The sequence below is a fragment of the Prinia subflava genome, chromosome 5 (genome assembly GCF_021018805.1).
Source record: "Prinia subflava isolate CZ2003 ecotype Zambia chromosome 5, Cam_Psub_1.2, whole genome shotgun sequence".
NCBI classification, from domain to species: Eukaryota; Metazoa; Chordata; class Aves; order Passeriformes; family Cisticolidae; genus Prinia; species Prinia subflava.
Genome location: NC_086251.1, coordinates 32,583,611 through 32,597,053, shown reverse-complemented (window position 1 = coordinate 32,597,053; position 13,443 = coordinate 32,583,611). Strand labels below are relative to the sequence as shown.

General features: G+C 36.9%; 1 protein-coding gene across 1 annotated transcript in view; it reads right to left on the bottom strand.

Moving 5' to 3' along the window:
• Positions 1–13,443, bottom strand: part of RASGRP1 (RAS guanyl releasing protein 1) — a 37,472-nt gene that overhangs the window by 13,433 nt on the left and 10,596 nt on the right. The window contains exons 3-7 of the mRNA XM_063398819.1: positions 7,828–7,933; positions 5,642–5,704; positions 4,792–4,923; positions 3,568–3,721; positions 270–443 (exon numbers count right to left, since the gene is read on the bottom strand). Coding sequence (XP_063254889.1) covers positions 270–443; positions 3,568–3,721; positions 4,792–4,923; positions 5,642–5,704; positions 7,828–7,933 — 629 coding nt within the window. The remainder of the gene's footprint in view (positions 1–269; positions 444–3,567; positions 3,722–4,791; positions 4,924–5,641; positions 5,705–7,827; positions 7,934–13,443) is intronic.

The window sequence follows — 13,443 nt, the reverse complement described above, 5'->3', positions numbered from 1 at the left end:
TTGGAAAGCTTCACAGCCACAGCTGGGCATCTCACATGCTGATTCAAAAGCAAGTCCAGTTTTACAATGAAAATAATTTCTTGTAACTGTAATCTGACCACTTGGTAAGACAGCACACATACACAAACACACATGTGGTAGGTATGAACCAGGAGATCAGGGCCAACACTCCCAGCTCACCCTACAGTGACAGCATGGGAAGAGCAGAAAAAAAGGGCTGTATCAGAGAAAGACAAAATGAAGACCAAACATGCCAGATTTTAACTGACCTGTGCAACATGAATAAACTTGATGAACACTTCAGCCCGTAGCTGTGGTGTTGGTCTGCTGAGAACCATTAGCTGCACCCACTGAGAGATTCCATTGCAAAGAGAAATGGATCTTTCCATTGTTGGATTCTCTTTCACACAACTATTCACAATGTAGTTCTGATAATCTGAGAACTTAAACAAACAAAAGAAGCGTAAATGAAAATTCATGTAGTTTCATACGCCTCATGATCTGTGTGTGGACAGAGGTCTGCTTATCAAATGAAATCTAAAATATGTATTTTACACCTTAAATATTCATAAAACCGAAATCTTTCCTTTGTGAAAGCTTTGTTAAATTCAAAGCAGGAGCTTCAACTAATTGAATTAACTGAAGGCATCTTTTTGCCCTGTCTCAGGAGCCTTGGCTCTTATGAACCCCAGGATGAGCAGAATTGGGCTTTGCTCCCAGCCTCAGTGGCTTCTTAGATTCATTGAGTCTAGACTTCTATAGGGAAGGTTAGACTGAATTAAACTGCAATCTAATAACTCAGTAATAGTTTAAGAGAGCTCAGTGTTCAGTTTATGTATTCTGTAGCCGGGGCACACTTCTGAATTAAGCTACACTAAGAGAAAAGGCAAGATCAATGGAATTAATACGAAACTGAGATAAAACCATTAAGAATGAGGGCTACAGACTCCTTAATACTTTTCATACAACTTCTGAGATTCTCTTATTTAATCAAGCAATCTAAAACTATTGAGTAGATCCGTGTGACACACTTTTTTTAAAAAAAAATTCTTACATTAAGATTAAAGAAATCATTTGCTTTTGTTGATGCATTTTTTATCTGTTCTGTTGATTTATCCATTAACAAAAATACCCAAGAATTGGAATCATCAGAAAATGTGACATGGGATTTTTACACTCATTCTTTACCACTAATACTAAAACCTTACCAAAAACACTCATAGCTGTAAGAGATATACATTCCTTTCCACGGGAATATGTGGAATAGCATTGATCTTTAAGCAAAGGTCATAAATTGTCAGGCTGCTTTTTCTTTCTCACTGTTCCTCTCTCATCTTCTTGCAGCTTTATAAGCTTTTTCCATCTGTTTAATAAGAATTATTAGCACTTTAAAAGCAGATATGACAGCAGACACCTCTAGATTTCTCCTTGTTAAATTAAAAATGGAAGAAATATTAGTTATTAGTAGAGCTGTCTCTGAGATTACCTACATTACAATTACTCTTTGAATTTTGAACCCCAGTTGGGTTTGGCTGGATCTTGAAATTTAAGCAACTACTCTATACAGATAGATAATTTTTCAATATCTGACTACATAATTATGGACTTCACAGTAGTTTCAGTACAACCATGAATCAATTTATATTTTTCTCTCAGCAGTCATCTCCTTCAGAAAAGATTTTTTTTAAATGTTGAAGAAATTATTCTCTAAAATGCCACTTGAAAGTTTTGTATTAATTGTGGTGCACAAATTTATTAATGGGGTCAGCTGTAACAAGCTTGTTAGTGGCAGATACAGTAAAGAAGTTTAGGTATTTAAATATTGCAAGAGTCTGTTATTGTGATGGCTAACTTAAGAGCCTCAACAAGAATCCAGAATCCAGATTCTTACAAAAGACTGGGGACTCCCTGTACTTCATGACTATAGATTAAAATACTTTCCAAGCACCAGCATGCCTCCAGTCATTACACTGTGAACACCACTCCTTGCATCGTAATTTGCTGCAAGATGGATGGTATCTCATGGAAGACTTTTCTGTATACTCTCTATGTGATCAAATATTCCCTTCTGACTTTCAAATGGCCAAACCTTTAAACAGTTATTTCAGTGACTAGTGACACAGCTGGTCATTTTCAGTCTTTCTCCCAGTATATGAGATGCCATATTAAAATAATGAAAGGTTCTGTGGCTTAGGGCATCATCACCATATTCTGCAAAGATTTAATTAATGTACCTAATTATTAATTATGTTATTTTCTGACCGGAGTCTTGGTAAGCTCAATTTATACAAAGACATATGCAGGTACCCTGCATATAAAATGTATGCATGTATGTAAGAGTTGGAACTCCATGACACATCTGACACTCTGACTAAAAACCACACTGGTAATACTCATTAATTACCTCACATCTTCACAGAGGTTTTGAAAATGGTAAGTTATATAAGCTTTGCATATTATTACTGCCTACAGGCAGCAATCAGTGCATGACTTCGGTTCTACAGCTTTTTGAGTTTAACACAAAACACAGAGTCACGTACTGTCAGCTCAAAATAAAGTACATTAAAACACGACTGTGAAATCTTCCACCATCCAGTCAGAGCCCCTTTTCTTGCACAGGTTCAACTTCATATTGTAATGCTACAAAAAACCCCCACCAAAAACAATAATGTAACAGCAACAGGAAAAAAAAACCCTGAAAAAACCACTTTGCTTTCAGTCTTATGACACAGACTTTACAACCATCCTAGATTTTAGTCTCTAACATTCACTTTTCCATGTGTAAACTGTATCAGGTTTTAAAAGAGGCAATGCTGTAGCATACAATGATGCAAGTTAAGCCAAGGTGGATAGGGAAGTTTGCATCTTATCAGCTACAAACATTACTGAGAAAACAAATCAAAGGAAAGAAAAAATAAATTAGATAAATCCATAAGAATTGTTTGCGTATATGAAAGCTTGTATAATAAAATATGGTTATCTCCCCTTACATTAGAAGGGCGTTTTCTAAACCAGCATTTTCTAAAGTGCTTTCTTATTTCTAATCTTCTTTTGTATGCACAATCAAAAAGGCAAGCCGAGTCCATCTTCAATGCAGTCCATTATTCACTTCCCAGGATTGCTGCGCTGTTCACTACAGCCACAGAAGGTTGGCATTCTAGGAGAACATTTCAAGTTTCCTTCATCCCATTTCAGCCTGATTACTGATTTGAGTCAAGAGATGATGACATCCCTTGTTCTAACAGAATTAGCTTCTTTGGAAGGAGATCTTGGATCTGGAAGAAAGTTTACTTCTCTTCCAACTGATCTTGCCTCAACTCTTCCACAGTTGAGGTTCATTCTCTCACTCTCATTGTAGCAGAAGGATATCTAAGTTATCTAAGAATCCAAGTTCCACTGGCCACCTTCAGGACTAGTAAAATGAAAGAGTCTGGAAACAGACACAGGATGTCCAACATCTTGTATAGCAGAGTTAATCTTTTGAGACTGCCTCTTTGCTGTATTTTCTATGTATTTCCCATATTTGCTTCACATAAACAAACAAACAAACAAACAAATAAAACTTACTGATATTCTTCTGAAAGACTTAAACTCAAGATAGGTAAGGTGGTCTGACAGCTCCTCTGGCTCAAGGTGATCAAAAAGAAGTGAGACTTTCCGTTTCTTACTGGTGTTGGCCTTTACACGCTGTGTCAGCTTTCTAGACCAATCCCTGGAATTTCTTTTAAAAAACAATTACTCCAAGTTATTTACTGAAGAGCAAAATTTTCCTCTTTCCCTAAGTCAGAGGTAACATTGTTTGCTTGCCTTACTGCAGTAAAAAGTGAATTATCTGAATTTCTAAACAGCGAACTCCTTTTATGCATTAGAGATTATATGACAAAATATTATTGTTATTCTTTATTGTATTGATGTAGCATCTTATGTACAATACAATTGTCTTACTAAACAGCATGAGAGTCTATATAGTTTCTGCAATCAGTTCTACATTTTCAAAATAGCTGTCTGTAACTTCATTTTCATTGAACACATACAGCACTCCTCCATTTAATAATTCTTGAATTTCCTTGAGCAACCTCTGAGTATGAACTGTTCCCCTTTGCTATTGACCCACAGAGTAATAAAATTTATTTCAATTTGAAAAGCTAAACATCCTCTTTCATAACCAGCTACAAAATGTATACCAAACTTCTCTCTGCTTTAGCCTATGCATTTCCAAACTGACACTTGTTTTGTCACTTGTACTGTCCCACAGAACTATCTCACTCTCATGTAACAGGGAAAGATATCTTCCCAAGAAAGAACTATGTGATGTACAGCTCTAGGATTTATTCTTGTCATGACACGTATTTTATAACCAAAATCATGTAAACACTATAAAGGGTCTGACAATGCAATAAACTATATCCTCACCTACCTTTGTTGCTAAAATATAAACACACTTTTTTTACCTCATCTCATTTTTACCCAATCAAACTGTAGTCTCCTTTTTCATTGATTTCAAGTGGTCTTGCAGAACTGTTAGGTATCGACAAATTTTCTAAGTTCCCTGGCTAGGGTAAAACCCAGCTGTCACAGAGAATCAGCACAAAGTCTACGCTGCAGGTAAACTGAACTTAAGCCACTCCTGAAAGGCATTCTGTTCCTCTACATAATGTATATTTCATCTGTAATGAAGTATATATTCTTCTAAGGATAGCTAACATATGACTTATGAGAGACATGACATTCGAATAAAGGAAATTCAGAACAAAATTTGTCTTCCGAGTATATTGAGACTTTGACACTCACATTTGAGATGTGTCAATTAGACGACAATGTAACTCCTCACCATTAGCTCGAACCACCTCTTGAAATTCCTCCATAGCTGTGGATAGTTTAGAGTCCATTTTGAACATGATCCAGAACTCTGTAATCCAATACCTATTAAAATTAAAACACACACACAAATATGTATGGATTTGCCTGGAAGCAAAAATGTTACCAGATCTCGCACAACACTAAGACATCCTGACATAACCAATAATCTGCTCTGAGAGAACAGAATCATCACAATTTAAAACAAATTCTACTTTCCTGTTGCTAATAATTTCCCCCTTTGTGTAAAAAGGGGGTATCATTAATCTACTAGCGCTGAATACTTTCTTTCTTTTGTTTTTTCTAAATTGAGATATCAAACTTTACTATACTTAATAGGTAAAAATAAGTGTTCCAGGACCATTGCAAGTGATGAAGTAGAATTACTAAGGAGAATTAAACACCAGATGCAATTGAGCTTTGCTTAGTATAAATATGTCTGCAATATCCCACTTAATTTTTAACAGACCTATATAATAATATCAGACACACTTCTATCATTTCATGAGCTGTTAATTTTCACAGACACTTAAGATAGAGATTCATACAGAATCGAACAGTCCAAGACTGTGACCTGGCAGCTCATGCACTGATTTTAATGGATCTGCTAAAAGTCAGTTGGACCTTTTTGTGTAAACCTGATAAAGTGAACCTTGAAAAGCTGAAGCAGAATACCTGTTTCTCTCTTTAATGTCATTTTCAGATATGCAAAAACATATTTATATTTGTCACATGGATGACTGCAGACTAACAATTAACAGCTACCAACCAAGAATATACTTACCTCACAAAATAGCATATCTTTACACACAGCATGGAAGAGTTATTTTCTAAAGCATTCAGATAGGTAGAAAGCTGTTAAGGGAAACCACGTCCATTCACATATGATGCAAAATGCTTGATTACTTCCCAACCTGTAAGCATTAAGAATCATCCTGCTCATGGCAAATATTACATCAGATTAGGGTTTTACATACAAAGTATATCCCAAGGTTGTTAGCGAAGTTTATTGCAACTATGACTACTATGAGTAATACTGATGCAGTTGCCAGAGTACTGAGCAGTGTCAACCAGTGAAGGGAGTCTGTTTTCTACATGTTTCTTTGCAACATGCCTCACAATTTCTCATAAAACTTCTGCACTGACACATGTCATTAAAATTTGAAATATTCATACCAGATTTATCAATCAATGTATTTATGAAGCAATCCTTTCCAGCTAATTCAGCTGGAGATCTAAAAAAAAAAGCAAAAAAAAAGCTATTTTCTTTTAAACATAACCAGTTGTAGACAATGGTAGAGCAAAATGTAACATGCCTCTCCACAGTAACCTCACCTTTTTAGCTACACAAGAGTTTTCATTTGGCTTGCTCTGGCAACTGAAAGAAACAACCATATTTTTAGTCTCTTAGCTCTTTAAAACATGATTTGATATTGTAGCCAATGTCTGTTGAAGCCATGAAAAATCCATTTTGAAAATGTATTATGTATGTCTTGATTCTTCTGATGGAGATGACACACATATTTTCATGCCTGAAAAGCATAATTTAATAAAAATACTTTGTGGATCCACTCACAATCTGATCGCAATTAACTGCAGCCTAAATCCACCCCAGCTGAGGGGACATGCCATCCATCCTTTAAGTGGGATTACATCAGGCTGACTGTAGAACTGGTGAAGTCTGAGTAAGTTCCCAAATATTTTTAAGGGCCCCTCTCTGAATGTCTAAAATTAAATGATGCAGAAAGAACTTGTAACCATCTAAAATCACTTCCATAATTTAGGGGATGGGAAATGGTGCAACTGGAACACTCACAAGGTTTTGGAAAATAGAAGAGGCCCAGACTGTCTGCTCCATTCAAAACTGTCTTTAACTTTCAATGTCTTTACAGGGAGCTATACACAGAGTTGAAAACCAAGCTTGCAAAATATGCAAGTGTAATAAAAGTTTGAATTGCTTTTCTGGTTGTAGAAAACGTTCCATCTCAGAAGGAAGATGCAAGCCCTGACTTTGTTCCATTTTCCGAGAGCCCCTGAGCCCAAGTGAAATGCAGCTCTACACCACATATAAGCTGTAGCTTAGCACACTTGGCCCAACACCTGTAATTAGAGAAGCAGCAGGACAGACCTGCTACAGACAGACAGTCAATGTTCCAGTAAAGCTCTGTTGTAAAGGATGCTGCTTGTAAATGCCTGGAAGATAGAGTTTGGGGAAAGGAAGGATTATTAAATTGAATGGTACCAAAACTGGATGGAGATTCTTAGTGTAACAGGTCTCCATCCTCTACTGTGCTCATCTAATTAGGAGTAAGCATTTTGTAAAGCTAAGAAGACAGGTAACATATTCCACAATTAAAAATTCCAGAGAAAGGCTAGTATTGTGAATGTGATCTAGTAGATCTAGTAGCTACACTGTGAAAAATCTAATGAGCCAGAAACACACATACATGAGCCCAGGCAGTCAACTCAAAATGGGAACAAGCAGAAAGGAAAAGCTTATGATTTATTTCAGCAATTTTGAGAGTGTGCGAGAGGAAGAATTTTTATTGAAAATTTTTATTATCCCAATGATAGTTTTGTTCTTTGCTCTTTGATTGATAGTGGACAGAGAGAGAAACAGACCTGAAACTTAGGCCCAGGTTCACAGTATCTAATTGAGGTGCCTACATTGATCTAACACCTGCTAGATATTCCCACCACAGCCAACAGAGGGTGATTTATCCTGCTTAAAACCTGACTTGGAGTTTCATCTTTTTCTCTGTGTGTAACAAGCTAAATGCCACAAACAAAAAATGCCAACCCTAAACCAAACAAAAGCACACCATACAACCAAAACCTGTAAAGAACAAGTATACAAATTAATTAGTAGACTACTAATACACCCCTAGATCAAATATCCTCTACTTACCCATTTCAAACTTGTCAGGCTATCAAGTTACCTTAGAAGCAGGTGGAGATTATAAAGGATATAGATCAACGAGTTTCTGAAGCATGTCTGCAGAGGAGATGAAAAACTGATGCATGGCCAGAATTATTTTTAGCAGCTGGTTGTTTTGACATGCATTTCCTTCTAAATCTAAAAATAAAAAGGATTATTCATATTGAAATCTTGCTACACCTTCATAAACAATTTGCAACAGGCTTAATTCTGACCAGATCTGTTTATGTATGCTATTTCAAAGACAGCAGTAACTTACTAATTTAGGGAGTGCATAATTTTTCTGGTGACAACCATGTAACAACTACTACATTTCACTACTGTGTTTGGAAGACCCTTAAAAAAATAAGGGGGAAAAAAGGCAAGCAAAAACTCAGTTGTGTCTCAAAAGTAGTCAGAATGCCCAGATAATTACACATAATGATCCAGGCCCAACAATGCAGTTAAATACTTAGCTTTAGGCATATGAACATAAACCTGGAAACAAAACATTGAACTATAGACCAAAACAGTTCAGTTACTGATCCATATCAGCCAGTCATTGGTATGACTACATTTATCAAACACAGCAGCAATATTCTCAAGGGTTTGTGAGCCTTTTCATACAGGTGACACATAAAACACTAAACTGCACACACAGGAGAGGAGCACGGATGTGAACCCATGCACATGGAATGAGATACAACATATGCTAGAAACCCAGAGGTTAACCTGTGCATACTCCCTGTGGTGGACCTAAATGTACTGCACAACGAATGGAGCTATGCATTACAAATGATTTCAGCAGAAGGGCTTTAGACTACATCCGTTTTCTGTGTCTTGTGGGGTATTTTTTTGTATATTCCAAAAAGATCAAGGACATGAAATGTAGCAGAACACTTTGAAAAGTTTTCATTTCTGCAACAAACGATAGGGAACGTGTGTGTAAATATTAATTGAAAATGTTCTCCCACAGCCAGTCCTAAGAGAACCTAAGTAACTTGAACTGGAATTTGACACCTTGTCAAAAACAAAAGAATATCTTTCCAAATAATTTTAAATAGATTAACCTCTATGGGAATAAATGTAGTCATCTCTTTAAAAAGCAGTAGCAGGAACAAAATAGAGAAGCAAAGCACAATATGGCAAAATGGAAGAGGGATGTGAAAACAGCAGATTTCCAGCATATGAAATGGCATCTACTGCTATGGAAGGCGGGACAAGGCACTTCTCCCTTTTGCACATCACCAAAATGGAACAGTAAACTTAGCCCATTTGCAAAACAAGATAATCCAAATTAGTTACTGGGTGAGAATTACCATGCCCTTCTACAGGAAGACACCAAATGTATCCATCCTCGGTGATATGGGCAAGTGGAAAGTGCCAATCCTACAGCCCCATGAATGAGAGCAGTAGAGACCCCAAGTAATGGGAAGTTCTTGATCTGCCTTTTGATTTATGTTATGAGTTCTCAGTTTTACAGCATGAACCAGTTATGTGTTCCTTGTTCGTGTGCAAATAGAATTTCATTCCTTACTGAAAGAATTCTTCTGAGATACAAACTGCCCAGGTATTACAGCATAGCACTGAGGGCAAACCAGCAAGTTATTCAGCTAGAGTAGTGGGAAATTTCCAGAGGGAGGCTGAGACATCAAGAACCAATACTTATTCAGGCCTTTAGTATTTGACATTTTGTACTCTTTGAGTGTCTTCACAAAGAGTAAAATTATTTTAGGCCTTGCACACAGAGGCCTGTATCAATTTTCATCCTTTGACAAAATTTGGTGTTCTGCCAGATGCTCCATCCACTAGGTCCTGTTTAATCAGGAAAACAGTCCAATATATGCTTAACTTGAAAGCTAAATGGATATGTGCACACATACTATTGAGAATAGACAACTTCTCATAAGTGCTTAATATAGATCATTTCCAGACAACAAAGACAAAAAATAACACTCTCTCTCCCTAAGCACTTTCGTTGTGTGCATTCCAAAATCCTCTGCTATGACATAACACATGTATCACTTGGCTGCAGGTTCCCATTTGAATTTTTGTTTACCAGGTCTCTCTTCCATTTGGGTTTTTCATGTCACAAAGGTGCAGACAAAAACAGTATTTTCTGCCTACCATTAGTAATTAGGTCAACACATTTAGGGTGTTTCCTGCATAATAAAAGTGTATTTATATTTCACCACATCCAGACCTAATTATCTTACAACAGAGATACACTTCATTACAATGACATGCAATTATTTTGCACACACTATAGCAATACTAGGTTTGGGGCTATCTGTTCTCTTATCCAACTGAAAGCCTCACCTTCACAAAAAAATCCCCATTGTATTCGTGATGGCTTACAAAACAAACACTCTGCAAAAAGAAATCTAAATGTTCCCAGTACAGCTGAGCATGGAACAGCAAGCCTGCACGGCTTGTACCAGCACACGATTTACACACGACTGCGTACCAGCACAGGATTTACAATGTACAGCATCTTTGTGCAAATGGTGGAGCCAGCAAGAGGGCTGACTGTGCTGCAAGCGTGCCTCTGAGTGCCTCTGCAGCATTCTCCTGAACCCCCAGCAGTTTGTTTAAAAACTCCTTTTCGTTTCCGTTTGTATACCCTCTTCTAACCACACAGCCTACTGAGCAAAACCACTGAGTGAATACTAACTCAAGTGGGGTGGGTGTGTTTCAGTTAGTCAATTTACACTAAAGAAAGCTGCAAATTACTGTGTAAGCCTTAGCTTGCTCTCACTGCAGCAAAATACAAATAACCAGCTGGTTGCATGTTTTTCTCCTGTAAATTCCATTATTGTACTAAGATTTTTAATAAATATACTCTGAAACAGAAAAGAAAGCAGAAGTTGAATATACTTTTCTGGCACTCTAACTCCATGGGTGACAGCACAATGCCAGCTAATGATAAGTATTTTATGACCTATGTAGTAGCACAAAGCCACTAAAAACTCCAATTACAAAAGTTCCATTTCTTATTTGAGACTCAGAACACACAAGGGTTAAAACATTCTAATGTAGGCCCATCAGCCACCCTATTGCATGATCCAGTGAGTGAGTCCTCATAATCTGCAAGCCATGATTTAAAAATAGCTTAAATATCCCTTGTTCCTCAAATGCTTTAGAGAAACAAATTACTCAAAAGTCAGTAAGGCTTTAATAGCAAACTGTCTGCTTTTCACCAGGTCCTGATGGCCACGAGCCTGTGGTAAATAACAGAAAGAAAATGTTCAGTAGAGAAGATTGCTGTACTGAGACCTTCCCTCTAATGCAACGAATGCAATGGTAGGGCAGTAGTAAGAATGCCAAGGATGTCTCAACCAATCTGAATTTTGCAGGAAAGAAAAGTTAGCTTTTCTAGGTTTAAGAGGCCTTTATTTCATAAGCAGGTTCCAACTGTATCACCTAGAGTACAATTTGAAATGAATCAGAAGTGAATCACAGAGCACTGACATCACATGATCAGTGACTAAGCTGCCAAGAACACGAATAACTTCTTGTAAACTCTCTTAAGTCTTCCAGTGGTTATCAAAATGTAGCACCAAAAACAATGCAGTGCAAGAAAGTATCAAGCAATTGCCAGAAGTTAAGTGCAAAGCTGAGAGTCGTGGGTTGCTATTCTGATGTGCTACATAGAATTCTTCAAGACTTCTGCAAATTATTTTTCTAGTAGTTTAAAGAAGATGGTGTGGGGATAGTGCTATAAATGTCTGCAAAGATTATTAAATCAACATGTGATCTGAAAGCTAAGGGAACTTATTTAAGGTCTCAAGGTTTCAAAGACCTTGATGAAACACACAGACGTATGAAATATGCAGATACATGTGAGAGTACATGGTAAGGTTTAGTGACTGAAATGAAACAGCCATAAGTCAGTGCATCTGCCCCACATGTGAGGTGCAGTACTGCAAGATATTCTAGCCACTTTCAAACGGCTAGAAGCAACCAAAACAAAAAAAATATTTAATTACTATTTTACAGATACTCCCTGGAAATTCCCTTGACAAACAGGAAACACTGTTTCCCTTCAGCTTAAAACTTATGCAATACATGGGTAGCCTTCTTACTCCAGACTTACTACCTCTGTGCTGGAATTTGATACCCTGTAACTAGAGCTAGTCATTTAACTCGCTTCATTCAATTGAATACATCTGGTCAGAATGAGATTCATAAGAAGTCACCATCATCCTTATCAGTTACCACACCATTATCAAGGGTCAGCAAGCAGATTTAACTTAAACTGTTTTTTTAGTGACAGCTGAACACCCAATCGATGGCAGATATCAGGGCTAGGAGCCAAGACCTTCTATTCTGCTGCTCCAATATAGAAACAGTTTTCTCAAAATCATGCTTCAGAACCAGTTTAACTTGTTCTTAAAATTCTACAGTAATGAGGACTTCACAGCTTTTGTAGGTGGCTTATTCCAGTGCTTGAGTTTCTCTATCATTTAAGAATTCTTCTTTCTGTATAATCACATTTTTCAGGCAACTTGGACTACTTAAGCCCAGACTCCGGCAGACAGAAAAGAATTATTCTTTACCTTATCAATATATTTTCTCTGTTTAAGGGTTGCATCCCTCTTCTATTTTCTGAGCTGAGAAACATCAAATCTGTCATTTTTTTATTCCTCAGAGGCAAGGTTTTCTAGCTCTCTGGTCAACTTTGATGTTGTTTTCTGAACCCTGCGTAGCTCACACCATTATGAAGAAAACCTGAATATGGTGCTACAGAGGAGAGCTTAGCACCAGGGTTAGAACATTATTCCTAATATTCCTTACATAATACCTTTATATACACCTACATTTTAATGTAAGTAAATGTGCATGTATAATGTATATACAGCAAATATGAAAGTACACACATCCCTCTATGCACACACTTAGAGTTTCTGCAGTGATATAGTAGCATTAATTGTAATTAGTACCATTTTCAGTTTTGAAGTCCCTCTTCACAATGAGATCATTTTTGCAGAAATGCTGTATATGAAGGACTTTACCATATTGTTTTTACAACTGATTACTCTAAGTAGAACTTTGTACTCATCTGTAGTGAATTTTTCCTTATTTCAAATGATTATCTTCTTAATATCTTTCAGAAATAATATAACTTAGTAAGAATGTCCTTACAAAGATGACACAGTAATTAGGTAATAGAATGGCTTTTTTAGTTTTAGCTGCAGCAGAAAGCAGGTGGAATATTGAGCTCTCCAGCTCACATTTAATTCTGTACAGGGGGATGGTATTCCTTTGTGCCACAAGAGTTACATGATGTTTAGCAGACAGCATCAAAAAACTCATAGAACGGCACCAAAGTTTTGGGTTCGTTCATTTGCGTATTTTTTTTAATTGGCTTATTGTGTATATATGCTTGCAACTATTGAGTCTTACATAAATTTTCTTTACACAAGTAATTGATCTTAGGAAGAAAAACTCCAAAACTAAATTTAGAAGAAATCAGTATTTTCCTGAGAGGAAAGAACTGCACTACTTTGTGATCAATCGTGAACTAACAAGCCAAGTAAACACACATGTTAGAAGAAACCCCATAAACTTGGTGTTTCTTCAAGTCTACTCCCTTTAAACTCCCTACAGAATAGAGGAGGGGGGAACCCACTCCTGGTCCTCCTAACACTCATAAACAACGCAGATAT